The sequence below is a fragment of the Sapajus apella genome, unplaced genomic scaffold (assembly GCF_009761245.1).
Source record: "Sapajus apella isolate SASKATOON/1434 unplaced genomic scaffold, GSC_monkey_1.0 scaffold16, whole genome shotgun sequence".
NCBI classification, from domain to species: Eukaryota; Metazoa; Chordata; class Mammalia; order Primates; family Cebidae; genus Sapajus; species Sapajus apella.
The window spans coordinates 29187055-29208093 of NW_022436956.1; the positions used below are offsets into that span (position 1 = coordinate 29187055).

The following is a 21039-nucleotide window of genomic DNA, read 5'->3' on the forward strand; positions in this document are numbered from 1 at the left end:
CATATATGCACTGTGTAAATCAACATCTTACAAAAAAATTTTCCTTACGCCTTCTTAGAGAAATTTGTTTGCAAAAAGGACCAAAGCTTTAGCATCATCTCATATAGAGATGAGGATTTTGGAATTGTTCATATCAAAATCTTAGAGCAATTGTGAAAATAGCATTGGCTCCAAAGAGAATGTTGAGAGAGCAGAGTTGAGTAATAAGAATTGAATATAGAAAATACTTTAGGATCAGGAAGATAAGGCAGGAAACATGCAATGTTGAACATAAACATGGGAATGTAATGTTTCAAAAAATAGTGCAAAATAGCATTTGGACAAAGAAGGTTAATTTTTGAAGAGGTAAAATTCTGTAGAGTGGGTATGAATAGAACTAGAATGGCAAAGGATTAAGGAGTAAAGATGCAGGAAAAGCTTTGTAGAATATGCTTTCATTAAATATGGCAATAAAAGACCGAGCATAACAGCTTAAGAGAGTACACTTTATAGAGGGTATTTGACTGCTCATAGATTGGGGAAATTTTGGCTATGTGTAGTCATGTGTATAGACAGAGGAGGAGAAGAAACTTAGGGTTAAGGAGGCAGTACAGATAATTAAAGAAAAGCATCTTCAAGTATGAAAGAAAACATGGGCTCATTTGGAGAGTCAGCCTTGGATGAAGGGAATAATTATTTCTAGATGGCAAGAAGAACATAGGAGGGAATGGATAGATGTATATTCAGAGCATTTTGATGTTTTTAGAATACCGAAGGGTTCATGTTAAATGGTCTTAGTAAAGGTAGGCTAATCCGTATAGAATTAAAAGACTAGAGAAAGTCCAGCTTGATATTTGTGAAAATTGGAAAAAACTTTTGGAATACAGGCTTTGGGGAAAAAATAGTAGGCTTTAACGAGGGATAAGTAGAATAATTGTTCAGCAGAAGTGAGGGCCTCAGTTGGTGTGTAATGGAGTAAAGTGATCCCATTTTATGCTTTTCTCCAGAACTACTGGCAACTGGAAAATAGGAGGAAATTGGATGATTTGGTTTATTTAAAACTAATGTTAAATGGAGGATATTCTTAAACCATATATTGAAATGCTTAAAATAAATTTTGGGTTTATTTTGGGCAAGTAAAGTGGAAGGCTGAGAAAGTTTGACCAAGTATCCAAACTTATTTAACTTATACAAACATATGTAGAGAAACTAAAAAGGAAAATATATAATCTGACAAAAATATGCATCATAAGTGGAAAAAGATATTGACAAACACATTTCTTATATTAAACATGAGGCTTTTAATAAGGAATTTCTTTCCTTGTAAAATTGCAAAATTCTACAGAGTTAAACAATCAAATAAACATTCCCTCACAAATAAAGTCTGTTTTCAAACTGGGGACATTAGGATACAAGCAAGGTGTCACCACAGGTGAAACTCTTTTTGCATCAGGATGTTAAAGGCACTATAAAGTTGAATAGCAAACTAGAGCACTTGATCATCCGTATTCTATTTATGTATCACTTATATATGCCAAAAAAGTAACATAAAGGGTATATTATGACATAAGGAAAATGTAGCATTGACATTGTTACTAGCACCTTTAGTCATATCGAAATACACAGTAGGTGTAGGAATCCATGAGTTAACATAGCTGTAGTCTATATCTGGTTTCTGCTACTTTTAAGTTAAATTAAAGGAAAAAAATCTCTAAAATAAGATTTGGCTCCGAATCCAAATGATAAACTTTGACTAACACCAGCCTATTTTGATGACTCATGTACTTGACACCTTCGTAGCATTTACATATGTAGGTTTTACTATGCTCATTTTCACTTGTTGATGTGCTGCAATTGTGACTTTCCTGATTACTTTTTCTTGCCTGCAGACTCTTCCCACCTCCAGTTCATCCTCCACACTGCTTTAGTGTTATAATTCTGAAAGATGAACTTTCATCCTGTCACTACTGTGCTTTTAAATAACTCTTAGTAACCCCTGCCCCCATCTGGAGCACAGAATTCAAATTTTCAGGTAAGGCATTCACAGTCTGGTATTAACTGTTCTCATCTGTCCCAAACAAACTTGACAGCCCCATTCTCCCTGAAAGTATCCTTCATTCCACTCCTCTCTTCTTGAGCCATAATGAGTTACTTGCCAAATGCATAATATATAATACTCTTGTGCACACTGTTCTCGCTATAAACACCCTTCTCCTTCCACATCATCTGGAAATCTCAGTCTTTAAGATCTACTCAACTCAAATATTATCCTTTCTGAGGCCTCCCCCGACTTTCTAAGCAAAATTATTTGCCTTCTCTGTAACTGCACAGTCTTGCATGTGCCTCAATGAGAACATAGTTTTACCTTGTAGCATGGTTGGTTATCTGTACAGAAGCCTGCCATTTCATTTCACATAACTTTCACCAAACACCTATTATATTATATTCACTGGCTCAGGTCTGCAGAGCCAGACCAAGACCTAGTCCTTTTCCCTTGTTTCATGACGCTCTTACTAGAACTCAAGCTTCTCAAGTTACTGAGCCTGTGCCCAAGAAAATGTGGACCACTTGCCATGAATGTTGACCCTTACCTTTTCACCTCTTCTCCTCTACTCTTTCAGTTTCCTCTCTCTGGAATGCCTTTTCTTTCTTCTAATTGAAAGACTCTATTAAATCTTAGGTACCAATTCAAATTCTACCTCCCACTTAGAACCATAGTCTCTAATTTGATATGGATTTCTTTCTTTGAATTCTAACTTTTTTTTTGTACTTCCCTTATGTTACTTACTTAGTATGCTTAACATTAATTAGATTTGTATTATGTTTTCTCTTTGCTATCTAAGTCTATAGCATATATATGGATTTTCCCAGCATGGTACACATAGCAAATAATCCACGAATATTTGTTTAATCCAATGGAACAACTTGACTCATAGTAGGAAGGCCCTCATCCCCTTTCACCAAAACATCGCTTATTCATACTGATCCACATAAGCCATCTGTTAATAGAAAAGTACCAGGTGTGTTCTATTTGTGAAAAGGTACTGAGTATAATTTATTTCTTCTCTTTTTTTTTGAAAGTTTTTTTACATAAAAACTTAAGCAATACTTTGACTTCCCAAACTTGAAATATGTAGCTTCCGATTGTTTTTTATTTCATCCTCAAGTTTCTTGACATAACTGTCTGATTTTATCACCTTATTTTCTCCAGTTTTTAAACCAAATCTTAATTTTTAAGCCTACTAGTGCTACTATTTTTATGCCAATATCATCCTTTCTTCATACACAGATGATTTTTTTTAGAAGACAACTTTGTTTTTCATCAATAAAAATTCATTTAGAAGAAAATTGGCACATGCATATGTTTTACTTTCAGTATTAAACTTGGCATTACCTCCTGGGGCTGGCAGTCCCTACTATGCTTGTCTTGTCATCTGCCATTATGTGCTCTTATAGTACAGCCAACACCTGTGACCACACAAAAGACCATACACAGCAGCTGCAGGACTCAGATGTCCATGCTGAAATAAATTTCTAAAGTTGAAATATTTGAATCTGTGACTGGTTCTTTTTTTTTTTTTTTATATCCTTTCAGGAACTGTTAGGACTGCCCAGTGCTGTATAGTGTTATGTGTTAACTATCCAGGACCTGTTTACTCTACTATTTTCTTTGACTGACTCTGATTTACATTAAAGGGAGAGGTCCTCATTAGCAGCATAATGGAGTGGTTAAGGGCACAGATTATTAATCCAAACTGCCTGCACTTGAAGCCTGGGTCTGCTACTTCTTGTGTGATCTTGGATGAGTTTTTTAACCTCTATGGGCCCCAGTTTTCTCATCTGAAAAATTGAAATTATACCACCTACCTCATTAGAATGCCACAAAGATTAAATGCATTTATATATGGAAAGCTTTTAGAACTGTATTGCACATGGGAAGTACTATATAAGTGCTTGCTATTATTATGAGATCATAAATTCTTGAAGAACTTCAAATATTACTTCAAAGCACCTTTTTCATAATACCTATGATCAATCTTTTTCCCTGCTCATAGTTTTTAATTTTCATTTTCATTTTTATGGCATATGATTCTTATTTATCCAAAACATGCATAAGGGGTCATCAAAATATACTGGGCCAATCTGGTAAATTTAGAACAAAACATGCTAGAGATTTCCTCTCCTTTTTATGCATCTTTTAAGAACATAATATACACCTCTTTTTTTTTTTTTAAATATTTTCAGGAACTGTTGGGACTTCCCAGTGCTGTATAGTGTTATGTGTTAACTGTCTAGGACCTGCTTACTCTACCATCCGTCATCTGTGTATGGATAAAAAAAAATGATATTGGCATAAAAATAGTAGCACTAGTAGGCTTAAAAATTAAGATTTGGTTTAAAAACTGGAGAAAATGAAGTGATAAAATCAGACAGTTACATCATCTGTCATAATGGTTACTAACTGTTAAATGCTAAATAAAACATACTTATTTTCCTTGTTCAACTATAGACAACTTAGTAAGTGATAAAAATGTCAGATGCTCCATGAATTCCATGCTTGTCCTAGAGACCAAGCATTCCTGATCATTAATTAGCAGGCTTTAGGCCCTCCTGACCACCCTGCCCTATAACGATTAAGTGATCGCATATTCTCTAGTACTTTGTTGCTTTCATCATTATTGTTTCCCATTTTTAAATTCACTTACCAAATTTCACTTGATAAATATATATGAAGCGCTTCTTATGTGCCAGGTACAATCTAAATCCTGAGAATACAGCAGCAAATAAACAAACTAAATATCTTGTTGTAACAGAGTCTACCTTAAATAACTGAAATGTAATAGAACATAAGGTGATAAAATGTGTTGTAGATAAGAATAAAACAAGAAAGGACAATAGGAAATCTCAGGATGAAGAATGATGGTGGTCAGAGAGGGCCACATTGAGAAGGTACCATTAAACAACCTTGGAGAGGAAGCAGTGAGGTCTTCTTACACATGTGTCAAGAGTATTCCAGGCAGAGCAAAGAGCATGCACAAAGGCTGTAGGATAGGGTGTGGCATCATAAGAACTTTTATTTTACACTGAATGAGCTGGGAAACCACCGGGCAGCTTCAAGCAGTGGGATAATCTGATGGTCAGTGAGAAACCTGCTCACAATCCAACTTGAAGATGATGGTGCCTCTACCTTTAGTCCACTTTTTAATTGAATTAGTAAGTGTGCAAGTTGTCAAACAAAACTAAGCCATATACACAGGCCCAGTCAAGATGTTAGAAATAAGTCTAAACTTATTCTAAAGTTAAAAGGACTGTTACTACATTGCAATCATTCCAAATTTAATATCCAAAGTTCATATCAATAATGCAAAATATAATGCAGTAAAAAAAACGCACAAAAATTATGACCTGAGATACTTAAAAATTCATTATTTTATGTAGAAATTTACTTCAACTACCATTCATTGATAAACAGTATAAACTTCTAAATGCTTGAGATGCCTTTGGGAAATATTTTTTTTTTTAATAGATATATCTCTTACATGAAAGCAAACAATTGATATTCAGCATAATGCCTAGTTTGCTATTTTACACTAGTGGCTTTGATTAGGTTTGAAATTCTATGGTAGCTTGAAAAATGGGAAATATCATTCTTTAAATAGAAAGGCTTGAATTCTATTTACCCAGTAATTGAAAGCAATATTTAATCATTATTGTTAAAGATATGAAAACTAATGCTTTGTTAGATCTAGTGTAAACATCTACATTTATATTATGGATTTACAGTCCTGTTTCCATGCATAAATCCTGAAATAAACTTTACATACATTTATTGAGTTGCTTTTATGAATAGTTTTGAAAAGATATTTTAATATTATGGAAATTCCATTTTCTTAGTAATGAAACGCTAACCTAGTTATCTTTTTCACATAAGACGATTCTATGGAAGCAATCAGTTTTCAATGAAGGTTCTAAGTTAAGGGTTGAAATCTTCTCTAAGTTAAGGCTGGCCAGCTAGAAAATACTACAGGCCGTATTGTATCTGTTGCAGCTACTCAATACTGCTGTAGAAGTAGGACAGTAGCCATAAAAATAAACGTAAATGAATGAGCATAGCTTTATTCCAATAAAACTTCCTTTGCAGAAAAGGCTGTTGGGCAGATTTGTTCCACAGGCTGTAGTTTGCTCACCCATGTTTTAAAGGTTTAGAATGAACACCTGTGGACCCAGGAAGATTTGGAGTTTACTGATAAGCTCTAGTCACTGTGTGTGCTCAAAGGCATAGCCTCAAACTTGGTGCTATCTATGCGCTTCAGCATCATCTGTTCCACATTTGTTTCAACCTAGCTGCTCATTTTCTCGTCAGTGATTTCTCGAGCAATATACTGGCAGGGCTTCTTCAAGCTCACTCACTCTGATTTGTCTAATGTAGATGACTCTTCAGTACTTTAACTCTTGCTATCATTGTTGATACAATTCTATTGTTGTTACCATTTAAAGTATTACTTTATGTCATTTTAATCAAAATATCTGTGTACAGAATTAAAGTTTGGAATAGGAGTATTTCTCTATGTCAGATCAGAAAAACCCCGATTATTTCATTATCTGTTCCACTTTACACTTTGTATTAATCTGTACTGAGTTTAGCTGCATAATGGCTTTTACTAAGTTGGGCTGCTGTTTCAATTCACTTTTTGATATTATACTGCTTCAATGCTCTCTTCCCTTTGTTGGCAAATCTTAGACCTGTATAGACATATGGCTGAAGGCATCTTTGGTGAGATACCTCTGGTCACATACTACTTGGCTATAGTAACATCTGGTCCAATGGGTAGTGCTGACCTCATTCTAACAACTACTAATGGTTGTTAACTAATTGGTCTCCTGGATCTAGTAAGGGTAAATCTACCTTGTTCCCATGTTTTTGGACAAGAAACAATAATTTCCAGTCTACATGTTGCTAAAAGGACTATTTTTTAAAAAAAGTAAAAAATTCCCTTTCTATTGCTTTTTTTTTTTTCTTTTATAAACTACCTGCTTTTTCCTGGCTACAGTAATGTGAAGGTAACATAAACAATATGGAAGAACACAACTCACTCTCAAATTTGTCATTTTAGTTCAACAGCCATTTTGGTCATTGAAAATCTGCTAACTCTTCAATATATTATATATAGTTCCTATATAAATCAATACAGATTTTCAGGCTGGGAGTAGGGGGGTCTCATTCTGTTATAAATTTACTTTAGAGGGGTATTTTTAAGACTGATAGGCATGTAGACTCTATGGTTCCTTATATCATTTATTTCGTATATAATTGAGTGGAAACAAATAATGTAATGTAGTAATATAAACTTCACAACATAAAATAAAATGATTCAAATAACAAACATTGCAGGTCAAAATGTGAATATGAATTAACATAATTCATCATTTTTAACACTAAATTACAGAAAAAATTATCTCTTAGAATGCATCAGTGACAAAATTTCAGTGTTACTTTCAGATTCTATGTACTGTCTATTTCTGAATTGGCCTTTTAAAATTGTGTTTGGGTATTTTAAGATACTTACAAATAGAAGAGCGTTTTAAATGAGTCATAGTTCAAGTCTTTTTAAAGTGAGAATTGATAGAAATCTTACATATCTGTTGCTAAAATTCATAAGACTAAATAGTTCCCTATGGAGTGACAGAGAATAATGTGTACTCACATAAAGTACCCATGGCATGGAATCCTTTTTGGCAGGCTATCATCTGGCAAGCACACAAAAGGTCCAGAGAGGAATGTCCCTCAGAAAATTCTTTCATTGACCTTCTAAATGGAAATGACAGACTGCTGTACAGATAGGAGTTTAAGGTGTTTTTCTCTTGTAGAGGATGCTTATTTGTTATTATTTTAACCTGGCATCTATCAAAACAGAATGAAATCCTTAAAAGAAACCTTGGAAAAGGGTAAGGATGTAATCTTTTTTATGCCTATGACTACTGTCTTTAGATACTAAAATCTTTGCATGTTACCAGATGGTAGACCTTATCATTTGAAGGAAAAAAAAAAACAATAAAAATCTTTTAGACTATTGTCATCAGTTTAATAGATCTTTTCTATTCTGCCATGAATAGATGAATCTAGTGATATTACAGACTTTTTTTTTTTTTTTGAGACAGAGTCAGTCTCTGTCGCCAGGCTGGAGTGTACTGGCGTGATCTCAGCTCACTGTAACCTCTGCCTCCTGGGTTCAAGCGATTCTCTTGCCTCAGCCTCTGGAGTAGCTGGGATTACAGCCCTGTGCCACCACACACAGCTAATTATTGTATTTTTAGTAGAGACGGGGTTTCACCATGTTGGCAAGGGTGGTCTTGATCTCTTGACCTCATGATCCACCTGACTTGGCCTCCCAAAGACATTACAGACTTAAAAAATAAACATACAGTGGTACAGAGCCAACACAGAACCCTAATGAAATCTTAATGAAACATTGTCATCGCACCCACATTGCCAACTTCCACCTCCCTATGCTTCCCATCTGCAAAAGGTTTTAATCAAACCAGACTTCTTACCCTCTGCAAAACTCCATGAACTTTTTCACCTCCTTGCTTTGGTTTCTGCCACTTGCTCAACTTGGAGTGCTCTCTTCTCTCACTCCCATTTCTTCTAGAAAATTATATTTCTTGAGACCCTTCTTTCTTCAAAGAATATTAAACTCTCCTAGCACTGTGAACCCAATATTTACCCATGTCACATTTTTATTTTATATCTCTTACTCAACTTAGGTTAGCATCATGTATAAGCCAACCAAGCACTGAAACATGACTCCTCAATATGATCCAACAATTGCATCCCTGACATTGATCTCAAAAACCCCTTTACGCCATTTTGCTATTGTATAATCTGTTAAGATGAATTAAACAGTTCATCTGTGTATTAGCCTGTTCTCACACTGCTAATAAAGACATACCCAAGACTGGGTAATTAATAAAGGGAAAGGGTTTAATTGACTCACATTTCCACAAGACTGGAGAGGCCTCACAATCATGGCAGAATATCAGGGGACGTTTTACATGGCAGGAGGCTAGAGAGCATGTGCAGGGGAACTTTTCTTTGTAAAACCATCAGATCTCATGAGACTTATTCACTATCTGAGAACAGCATGGACAAAACTCATCCCCATGATTCATTACCTCTCACCAGGTCCCTCGCACAACATGAGGGGCTTATTAAAATTCAAGGTGAGATTTGGGTGGGGAGACAGAGAAAACCATGTCAATCTATGACACAAAAAATGCTCAAAACGATAAAACAAAAACACCTGTGGCAAGTATATATTTCCAAAACAGATAAATACTATATAGGATACAGATTTGGCTAATATTGTGGTGAATCCGAAGGATATTTTATTCACTGACTAATTAGAGACAAAAATATCCAGAAAACAACTGTCAGAAACTTTATTACCTGACTCTAAACAAAAATTTATCAATTTACACTTTAAATATTAAGACTTCTCAGGCTGGGAGTCATGGCTCATGCCTGTAATCCCAGCACTTTGGGAAGCTGATGCAGGTGATCAGTTCAAGACCAGCCTGGTCAACATGGTGAAAGCCTGTCACTACTAAGAATACAAAAATTAGCCAGGCATGCACCTGTAATCCCAGCTACTCAGGAGGCTGAGGCATGAGAATCGCTTAAAACTGGGAGGCAGAGGTTGCAGTGAACCAAGATTGCACCATTGTACTGTAGCCTGGACAATAGAGTGAGACTTAGTCCCAAAATAAATGAAAGAAATAAAAAATATTAGGACTTCTCAAAGGATTATGAGCAAGGGATGTCTTGGGGGTTGTATATGGGCTCACACATGGGTGGTAACACTGCTTATCCATATAATTGGGAAATTGCTTCTAACACATTAGTGAACTTTCAATTTAACACAGGCTAACCTTTTAAACCATCACATAATATTTAGAGATTATAGCACTTTTTTTATGGAAATCTGTACACATACTGAAAACTATTGCTGATGGGCAAAACCTGGCCCGCCACTTGTCTTGTCTTTGTATAAAGTGTAAACTATTAATTGTTTTTACACTTTTTAATGTTTGGGGCAGCAGAGCGGGACAAAAGAAGAGTAGCATTTTTGACACATAAACATTGTTTGAAATTCAAATTTCAAATTTGACAGTGAAAATATATAAATAAATGTTTATATATATAAATATATGGAAACATATAAATAAATGAAAATGTCTGTGTTCTAATAAAACTCTATTTATCAAATAGAGTTTTATTAGAACACAGGCATTTTCATTTATTAATATGTTGTCAATGTCTACTTTTCACTGTCACATTGGAGTTGAATTGTCAGAGGTAGTTGAGTCCTAGCTCTGTCACTGACTGCTATGTGAGTGTGAGCAAATTATTTAAACTCTCTAAGTGTTAATTAACTCAGGGATAATACAGGATAATGATTATATTTGCCTTTAGAGTTTTTGGAATATTAAATGTGTTAACGGACATAGTAAAGTACCTAGTGCATAGTGGCGCCAAAAAGATATGCTTAAAACATAAGGATGCAGGAAAATTGAAAATTAAAAAATGGCAAAATATACACTTTTGACAAACATGAGCCAAAAGAAAACATGAGTAGCTATGCTAGTAGAAACAAAAGCAGACCTCAATACGAAAAGCATGACAAACAAGAGAAGCATTCATTACCTAGTCTAAAAATTGTTCAATTTACTTGGAAGATACAAAAAAATCTCAAAATATTTGTATCAAAGTATATCTCATATTAAGTAAAAATTTATAGAACTAGAGTAAGAAATTGACAAATCTGTGACCAAGGCGGGAGATTTCCTTGTACTTTTCCCAATTAGGTCAAGCAGTCAGAAATTTAATAAAGATGTAGAATATTTGAACAAATGTAACCCCGATATAGGTTTCTGCACTGCATTGCAACCTTAATTGTGCATTGTGATTATATAGAACCCTGTAGCTAAAACTCAGAAATAAACATTCTTCTAAAGCTCCTATGAAATATTGTTAAAATTGACCATGTACTCAGACATGAAAAAAAAAAAAAAAACCAAAGAGTTTAAAGGCTTAGTATCAGAGAATACCTTCTTCTGACCAGAATCTGTTGAATACTTCGTAACAGTGCATGTTATGCACCTTAACAAATAGGATACAAGAAGTGAGCGAAAAAACATGAATAGGACTTAGAATCATGAAATAAATGGAAGCATTGGTTAAAAAGCTTTTACAGAGTTTATGCACAAATAATTTAAGACATGTTCTATTACACTTTTGAGAAGAAGCTAATTTGAGCATTATGCAAACTCATCTGGAAAACAGAAAAATATGTTATATTCACCATCATATTCTGGAAGGCCAGTATAACCTTGCTACAAAATTGTCAAGTACATTAGTATAAATAAAAATTATATGTCTAAAGAACAACATTCCAAAAATAATTATTAGCAGATAGTTCACCATGGCAAGTCCACAGAAGCTGGAGTTAAGGAGGGCAGTACTGGGGCCAAGGAGTAAAGTTGGTTGATGTGCGAGAGTGAAGAGTCCCGGAGCAAGGACAGCAGTAGTTAGAATGCAGAGGAGGAAATGCATTTAGGATATTTTTAGGTGATATACATTTAGCAGGATTAATGATTGGTTGGGTATGATTGCATGAAGGGAAAACATGGAGTAAAGAAGGCTCCTATATTTCTAAGGCATGCCACCCTCTGGGATAGAAAATGAACCAAAAGAACTGAGAAAGCAATGAGCCAAAAAAAGCAATAATTCACTCTTGAAATAATGAGTTTTGAGATACAAATGAGATATCCAATAGTTACTATGTAAATGAGTTTGGCTCAGGGAAGAGGATTGAGTTCTAAATACAGATTTTGAAGTCATTGTTATATAAGTGGAATTGAGACCATGTGATTCATTCATTCATTCATATTTATTAAGTGTGACTGTATGGGGATACTATTCTTGTTCAATGAGCAAGACAGAGTCCCTACTATGATAAATGTGAAAAATCCTGATGATGAAGACATAATTAGACAAACAGTTAGAATAAAGTGTTTGATAGAGATAATATAGATGCTATGGGAATGCACAGAAAGGGTTTTAACTCACTTGAGGGTAAATGTGTGGAAGAAGACTTCCAGAGGAAGTTATGCTCAGATCCAATGGTGAATAAGAGTTACCCAAGAAAAAGTTTGAAGGAATGGTATTTGCAAAGCTGTCAAGGCAAGAGGAAGAACTCGGTGTGCTAAAATCTTTAGAAAAATCATTTTCTCTGGATCTTGGTGTTTCAGGAGAAGTGGGCTTTGAAATTAGTTGGAAGAAACAATCAGGAGGCAGATTGTGGAGCATCTTTTAAATTTGGACTTTATATGAAGAGTAATGAGAAGTCATGAAATCATTCTAATTAAGAACATGACATATGTAGTTTGTATTGAAGAAGTTTACAGAGTCAAAATAGCTGAAGACAGAGCCCAAGTAAATGTCAGCATTTTAGGAGCAATCAGAGGAAGGGGTGTTTATGAATGAAAAGGAGAATAAGCTATCACAAATTTATGTTTGTATTTGTTTCTTCATGAATTTAATAGTAGCAATCAGAAATGTGTATAGGTTTATATCTTATATTTTATAACATAAAATATTAACCAAACACCTTGATTCATGGTTAAGAATATTAAAATAATAAATATTAGAGTTTAAAAATAAATTATTAGCATATTAATGATGATGAAGATAATAAAAGAGCAATGGTTATAACTTAATACATTTTTTACTAGTGCTAGGAACTTATAAGTACTTTATATGAAACACATAGTGACCCAGTAGATTTGATTATTAATACTATTTTTTCAGACTAGAAAACTGAGGTATCATGATATTAGGGAAATTATCCAAGGTCAAACATGTAATAAGTGGTAAAGCTGGTATTTGAATTCAGGCACTTAACATTGCAATATTTTGACTGTCCTATACTGACAATATCTGGGCGATAGAACTGAAAATTTCTATTTGATGTAAAATAGAAAATTTCCATTTAACGATCAAAATATTGACAAGTTTGTCATAATTCCAACTATAAGGAATTTATACATTTACAGTTATACAGTTACCCCTGACCTTCCTGATTCCACCTCTATCTCAAAGACATTTTAAAGAAGTAGTTGGTATCTGTAATTTTAATTTGTTGTGAACTGATGTCATTATGCAATATTCCTTGGAGATATCTGCTTTGTCATCCTCCTACATTACTTATGAATTGGGGTTTAAGGGTTTTTAGGAATCTTATTAGTCTCCAGAGAAACAGAAAAAATAGAATATATACAGACACATAAAAAGAGATTTATTATAAGAAATTGGCTCATGCAATTATGGAGGCTGAGAAATCCAATAATCAGTAGGATCAGTAGAACTAGTGGCGAAATTTTAGTCTAAACCTGAAAGCCCGAGAACCAGAGGCGCCAATGACATAAGTCTCAGTCCAAGTCCTAAGGACTGAAATTCAGGGGACAAATGGCGTTAAGACCTGAGAAACAAGAGGACCAATGTCCAAGGGCAGAAGATTGATGATCCAGCTCAACCACAGAGAACAAATTTACCCTTCCTCCAACTTTTTGTTCAATTTAGGCCTTCAATGGATTGGATCATGCCCACCTACACTAGTAAGAAGTATCTGCTCTACTCAGTCTACCACTTCAAGTGCTGAGCTCTGCTGGAGGCAACCTCACAGGCACATTCAGAAACTATGTTTTACCAGCTATCTAGGCATCCCTTAGCACAGTCAAGTTGAAACTTAAAATTACCTATTACAGTGTCCATATTTGGTAACAGAGAAGGACAGATGTTCCCAGTGAGCCTGAAATCATGTTGCCTGGCTACTCAGTACTCTAGTTCCTAAGAAAGGAGGAGAAAATGGGACAGAACAAAATAATATTTCTTATTACAATGCAACACGAAGGAGGAGAAGAGTATTGGAGTTATGAACCCAAAAGGAAAATAGGAGAGTTCCCTGGAGTGATTTATAGACACTTATTTTGGAGGGAATAAAAGGCACGTCATTTAAAGGTGTTTCATGCCTCTTACTCTTCATTTGTTCCTTTTTCTGTCACTCGAATCTTAAATTTTTTGCAAGAGGATTCAAGGCAGTTGAAAAATAAAAGATATACACTAAAACCCAAAAAGTAGAAATAAAATAATAGGATCTATCTCTTTTCCTGCACAAACATACTACTCTTTGCATCCCCTCATCACCTCTTGCATTGGCTTTAGTATGCAATTGCAGCATATGCATATTTTACCACCCAGGACATCATTTCCCAGGTTTTGGAAAATATGTTATAGAATATATAGAATATGTCTTTGTAAAAAAAAATGCTAACAAGAAACAAAACAGACCAAAGGAAACAAGCCAAAGGAAATTTTTCTGCTCTATGCTTTGCCAAGGACATCTCTCCTAGGAACAATTTACATAATACTATAAAATTTATTGAGATATTAGACACAAGATATTTATGAACCTCTAAAATAATACCACAAGCTTCAATAGCACTGATGTGAGCAAAAAACTGAGCATTAAGCATTAAAGAGAGTCAGGATTACATAAAACAAGGTCATTGTCAGCCATTGCAGACTCTGGACATGATATCAAAATTGCTGGCCTTCATAACAGCTTTATAAAATACCAGCAATGTTTACTAGAAATTTAAAAAGTATTTGTATTCTGTTCATCTCTCCCTCAATCATAAATTCATCTTGTTATGTGGGGTGCTAGGAATGGCCATAAACACATCATAAACATTTAAAAATCTGGGCAATACACAGAGGTAAAAAATATACTCCTTTGAAAAAGATATATTTCAAATGGAAAATAACCATTGCTTATGTTAAACATATTTAAATTGATGTCTCTTTCACTCAAGGAATTGATACCATATTAATTTAATTTAGAAAATTAAAAGTTTTCTATTACCAGAAAAATTGATTTTTAAACATTTTCTAAATATTTAGTTTAAGTGGGTCTAAGTAAAAATGTTATCTTTAAGCCTGCTCAACATTTTTTTTTGTGATAAGAAAATTACACTTAATTCAAGTAACATCTCTCCCAGTCAGTTTTTCATTTTGGCTGTTCTATTAGCTATTTGATCTATTAAAATATGACACTATTAATCAAAAATGAATTATATCATTAGTTATTAAGGCCCTAAAATCGTTTGATACCTATTGCCAAGCACTTCACTAGATTGATTCATTAATTCAGTTGTTATCCATAGCATGCCTCTCAGGGATTACTATGCCAGACAAAAGAAATATAAATGTTATAAGAAACAGTGATTACTGGAGAAACACAATTCTGGGGGAAGAAAAGATATGTAAATGTATACACAACGCAGTGTGAAAATTATTAGCAAAAGTGTTATGCACAGGTTGCTCAATAAGTTCTTGTATAGTAAAATATGAGTCAATAAGAGATTTAAAAACTTCACTCATAGTGATGTATGTTATTTTGTATGCGCTCGATGGTTGGATGTGTCAGTTGTCCAGTATGGTAGCCATGGCTATTTAAATTTATTAAAGTTAAATAAAATTAAAAATTCAGTTTCTCAGTTGTATAAGTCATATTTTAAACCCACAATAGTTTCATGTGGTAAAGGTAACCATATTTGATAACCCAGATTACAGAATAATTCCATCATCACAGAAAGTTCTCTTGGGCAGTGTGGGTATGGTGGAACTAGTTTATTTATCATCTCATTAAAGTTTGTAGTTAAGTGATGTTTTCTAATTGTTTTTCCAAAAGAGGCAATTATCTTTTTGGAAAGCAGTTGTGTTCCAAATTAAAATTTTAAAGTATTAGGCTATATGTCAAAGGCAAATTTCTGGTTGTTAACTACAGTGTTGTGTAGTATTTCCTAATGAAGTCATAGCACCGGAGTTAATTCATTTTCAGTGGTGTCTTGCTCATCATTGTCTTCTCAGTATCTATTAAGGTGTCTGATACAAATTGAAAAATAAATACTTATTGAATGTTAAATGAATAAATTGAATAAATAAATGAATGGATGCTTTTTTTCTTCACTGAGAGGTAGTCAAATGAACAGAAGCAGGTTTTCCTGCTGATAAGATCAGGTATGCCATGTGCTATCTTTCTGCTTCTGTTCACATTTCCAGGTAAGAAACAGAATATCTGAATTAAAAAATGAAATGAAATTGTAAAGATAATTTGAAAAAACTTAAATATAATGCAATTAGTTTTTTAAATACAGATACAGCCAAAAGCACAACATAGGCAAGTTCATACAGCTAATTCATAACAGATCATAAGACCTCTATCATAGCAAATAGATGATCATTCCTTTAATTGCTGAAGTTCAACATAAAAACACTACTCCAAGGAATGACAGAGTAAATTCTTGCATTTTGTAAGAGTGTTTTGGCACTGTTGGGATTTAGATATCAGAATGACTGAGCAGCCCAACAAAATATCTTATTCCAAAATATGGATTTATAATGCGTCGGAAAACAATGCTCCATTCAAGTTGGTAAAGAAATTCAGTCATTAAGGCAATTACTTAAAATGGAAAAAAAATTTAGATAATCAGTTCATGATAACAACATAGGAGGAAAGAAAAGGACCAAAATATACCAAAAAGCACCAAAAGAAATAAGATAGTATTTCACTTAGTATCTTATTTCTTTACACTTGTTTTTTTGTATATTATATTTTGATTTTAATGATGTGTGTAATTATTTGAAATCTTTTTTCTCTTTATGATGTGAAAATGTGAATTACTCTTGGCTTACTATGTTTATAATGAGTTAATAATCTGTTCGTATCTCAATTGGTGAGAGTGATACATAATTATAAGCACAGTATCTAAGAGGAAATAAATAGGGTTTATGATATTAAATTTATAAAATGAGCATGACAATTTCTAAGGGAGAAAAATCCATTCTTCTGCTTTGAAAGTACTCAATTAAGATCAAGAATGCTGGGAAGCATGATGCTGTCATGGCAGGGAAAGCTATCTGAACATCAAGAAACAGCCATTTTTCTGATATGTTATTTTTTGGTTCAGGCAATTGCTTCTTTAAATAAAGATGTCTGTTTTGAAGTTGAGTTGGTAATTACTATAGGTGACAATATAAAGAACTAGTTATTCATTCTGAAGCAACAACTGAAGAGAACTAAGAAATTCTAGAAACAGCATCAATTGGTTAGAAGTACAACAGTTAAATTCTAGGATGACTACATGCAAAAAGTAGGCTTTGCATAGCAAGCCAGTAAATAGGTTAAAGGCTTACAAGACACCACTATTAGAAGAAGTCATGGCTGTACCATGATGGGGTTAAGACTCTGCAGGCAGAAAGTTAATGAGACAAAGATTCTTTAAATAACCAAGTATATTTCTGCTTATAGCAGAGAGCTCTCTTGGTAGGAAGTAATGGGAATGACTCAAGTTTGGAGCATCTGACTTGTTATACAGGAGCAGGGACCTTGGGAAGTATAAATGGATACAAAAGCCAAGTGCCACTTTAATCCCTGTTCTGTGTCCCCACCAATGCATGAATTATACCTACAACACTCTCCTTGCAAGAAATGGATTTATACAGGGACATAAAGAAAAAGTGAGACACAGCTCCCACTGGTATTTCCATGAGAATAAGTCATAAAATAAGCATCTCTGCTGAGGGTGGAGAACTGGGCTATGTTATAATGAACCACAGGCAGCACCATCTCTTCTATATCCTGATATATATTTATTGACAGTATGACTCAACATTCAGTGTCCTCTTGCTTAAGGATTTTTCCAACAGTTAGAAATGAATAGAGTGATGTTTTCTCTAACATGTAATTTATCCCCTAGGATGCTTTAGATTGTTAGCTAATAACAAATAATAGTAGGCAATATAAGTAGATTCTGGTATTTCCAAATGAGAATTAAAGTATGCTGCAAGCTTATAGAAAATATGATGATGATACTGAATTTGCTGAGCTTATTTCTGAAAGGAGAATTTACTAAGAATACCAATAGAAATTATGTACTAGAAACACCATTGGTGTGACATCTTTAATGACACTGTTTGCACTGAATTAAAAATGTAAATTCTAGTGATAAAGATGAATTCATTTCATGGGTTTTCATCTATGAATACAGGAAGTTATACTTTGGATTCTGGAAGGTGTATTATATCTTCTTCAAACGTTTGAAACAAATCTTTTGAAAAGATTTAAGGATATTTATTATACTTACTTCATAGATAGAAAAGGCTATTTATCACCCTTACTCATTTTATAGATAGAATTCCATTCAAGAATATTCTTAAAATACTGCCTATTACAACCTTTATTTTAACTTCCTATCTTCTCATGGCTCTTAAACCTTAAGAAAAAAAGGACTGAAGACAGAACCCACAGATGGTCCCTTAACGTTTATTTTTTAAATATAGTATGTTGCTATGATTCTAGTCACTAAATAAAAAACAGCATTGGAAAACATGCATGATAATTCCTTAAGTTGTTCCTCCAGCTGAAAGATAAAGCTATATCAACCACTGAACGAAATGTACGGATTGCTAACAATGCAATATGTGAATTATTCACCTTGTCTCTCCCACACACAAGGGATCACTTATTAATCTTTCAAAACTGGAAAAGTGAAAGGTTGCCAGCAAATGTAGTCTTATTGACAAACTTCTATCATCATTGTCATGGCCCTTCAATTATTCACTTAGAGCTTTGTATTTCAAACACAACATTATGGCCCAGTAATTTTAATATGTTCCAAAACATTAACTCATTTGCCTCTGAAGCAAAGTAACATATTTATGTTATAACTGTACCTGAAAATATCATCACAGAAATTTTTTTAAAGTAGTTATTGTGAAATTGTGAAATATGTATTTGATCTTTCTCTCTGTTTCTGGATTTACAGTTACTAAAACCCCTGGAATTTCTAGGGATAGAGGATTATCTCTAGTATGCTAATGAGATAGCTGGTGGTTTGGGGGCCCTAAGGTAGCTCCAAGATGGGAGCTTGTTACCAAAAGACAAAGGCAAGATCAGATGGTTGGGACTTTCAGCCCCATACACCAACGTCTGGGGAAGAAAGAGAGACATGAAAGTTAAGTTGGTCAATGGCCAATGATATAATCAGTTATGCCTACACAATGTAGTTTTCATAAAAATCGAAAGGACAAAGGTAGGAGGGTTTCCAGATAGCTGAACATGAGGAGATTCCTGGAGGGTGGCTCACCTGGGAAGGTCATGGAAGCCCCACACTCCTTTCCCTCACCTCTCCCCATCCATTTCTTCCATTTGTCTGTTCATCTGTATCCTCTGTAATATTCTTTATATAAAGGAGGAAATGAAAGTAAAGCATTTTTCCAAAGCACTGAGATCTTTGCTTGAAAATCAATTGAACCCAAGGAGAAGGGTCACAGCAGCCCCAATTTCTAGCTAGTTGGCTTCCGAAGTAAAGTGCAGTCTTGTGGGGGACTGAGCCTTCAACCTGTGGGATCTGATGCTAAATAACTCCAGACAGACAATGTCAGAATTGAATGGAAGTAGAGGTGTGCTCTGGAGGGTCTGCTGGAGGGTCACTTAGCTAGAGTATGGGAATAACTTCCACACATGCTGGTGATCAGAGGTCAAGAAATATTCTTTGTTGATTGTTGTGTGAGAGCAGGAAAAACACTTTGGTTTGTTTTTCTTATTCACATAGTTAACTTCAGTGAAGTTACAGAGCATGGTTTGTCCATGAGTAACCTTGTCAATCTGAAGCTTGTTTAACTAGAAATTTTTTCCCAGAATCAAGATAAAAATACACACCAACAACTTTCTGATTTTAGATTAGAGATCAAAACAATTTGTTAAAAATCCCAAGTCATATAAGGTCATTTCACATTGAAAATTAGAGTTTTGCTGATGGAGATAAAGAAACTGGACTCACCCCTGTCTGTGTCATATAGGAAGACGAAACAGTTCCATTCGTAATGATCCAAGAGACTCAAGAGTGCTCCTCGTAATGAAGGTCTTAGTTGCAGAACAAACTGGCTCTCCCCCTCAGTAGGAAAACTTGGTGTGATGAGGGAGATATGTAAGGCGCTGCAGAATGAGGTCAAGGTATGTACCGACCTCTTATCATAGAGTCCAAAAATGGCAAATACTCCTCTAGAATACTGGGAACAGACTGAAACAACAAGAAGAAAACACCACAAACTATTAGCACACTAAAATTGTTGACTTTAAAGTCTACATTCTAGAAAATTAAAAAAATAAACATCACTGAATCATTAGCTCTGTCAGGAATATAAGATGAGAAAAAGCGAAGTGTGCAAATAATTGCACAATTGATTAATGAATTCTTGTGTTTGTACTCAAAGCCCTGTATTGAGTGAAGCTGATCTGAATTAAAATTCTGCATTAAGAAGCTGATTCCATTAAAGGGAAATTTGACTAAAATAAAATAATAATGGCCTTCTGTGATAATGTGGCAAATCCTATGCTAGAGAACTTTAGGTGTGACAAATCCAAAATTGTTTTCTGTATTTTCTTCTTACATGCAAAAATATAACAATGTATGTTTGAAATTTTTGAGTATTAATTGAAGGAACATTTATAATACCTTGTTTGCCCTCCTGCCTAAACTATAAGCATATATTTTCTGTTCTTGAATTGGACTATATTTTTCACTCTGCCTAAATTGTTACTTTTTGTTTGTTTGCTTGCTCTGGCAATTTTATTTTAATTACAATCTTAGAGTCTCCCTGAATCATGTTTGAAAACAGATTCTAGGAGGCTAGAAAGTCATTTTTGGCATATTTGAGAGGCTTAGTGCATTGGGGCCAGCTGCACATGTTCTAGGTGAATCGAAAGTAAAGACATAGCAATTCCAAAACTCAACAGAACAAAGGCAAATAAAGTAAGAGGACCAAGGGAAACAGGTACACAGCCTCACCTTGCCTTTCTTGGCTCATGCTTCCAGTTGCTACTAAAGCCATGAGGCAACAGTATAAATAGAAAAAGATTCTTCTCAAAATTCATT

General features: G+C 34.3%; 1 protein-coding gene across 10 annotated transcripts in view; it reads right to left on the reverse strand.

Annotated features, from left to right (window-relative positions):
- GRIA4 (glutamate ionotropic receptor AMPA type subunit 4) overlaps window positions 1-21039 on the reverse strand; it is a 382079-nt gene that overhangs the window by 210075 nt on the left and 150965 nt on the right. For all 10 annotated transcript variants that reach the window (XR_004270967.1, XR_004270968.1, XM_032285714.1 and 7 more), the window contains one exon: window positions 19945-20184. Coding sequence is in view for 8 of the 10 variants with exons in the window: in XM_032285714.1 (XP_032141605.1) it covers window positions 19945-20184 (240 nt within the window). In the remaining 2 variants the exon portion in view is untranslated. The remainder of the gene's footprint in view (window positions 1-19944; window positions 20185-21039) is intronic.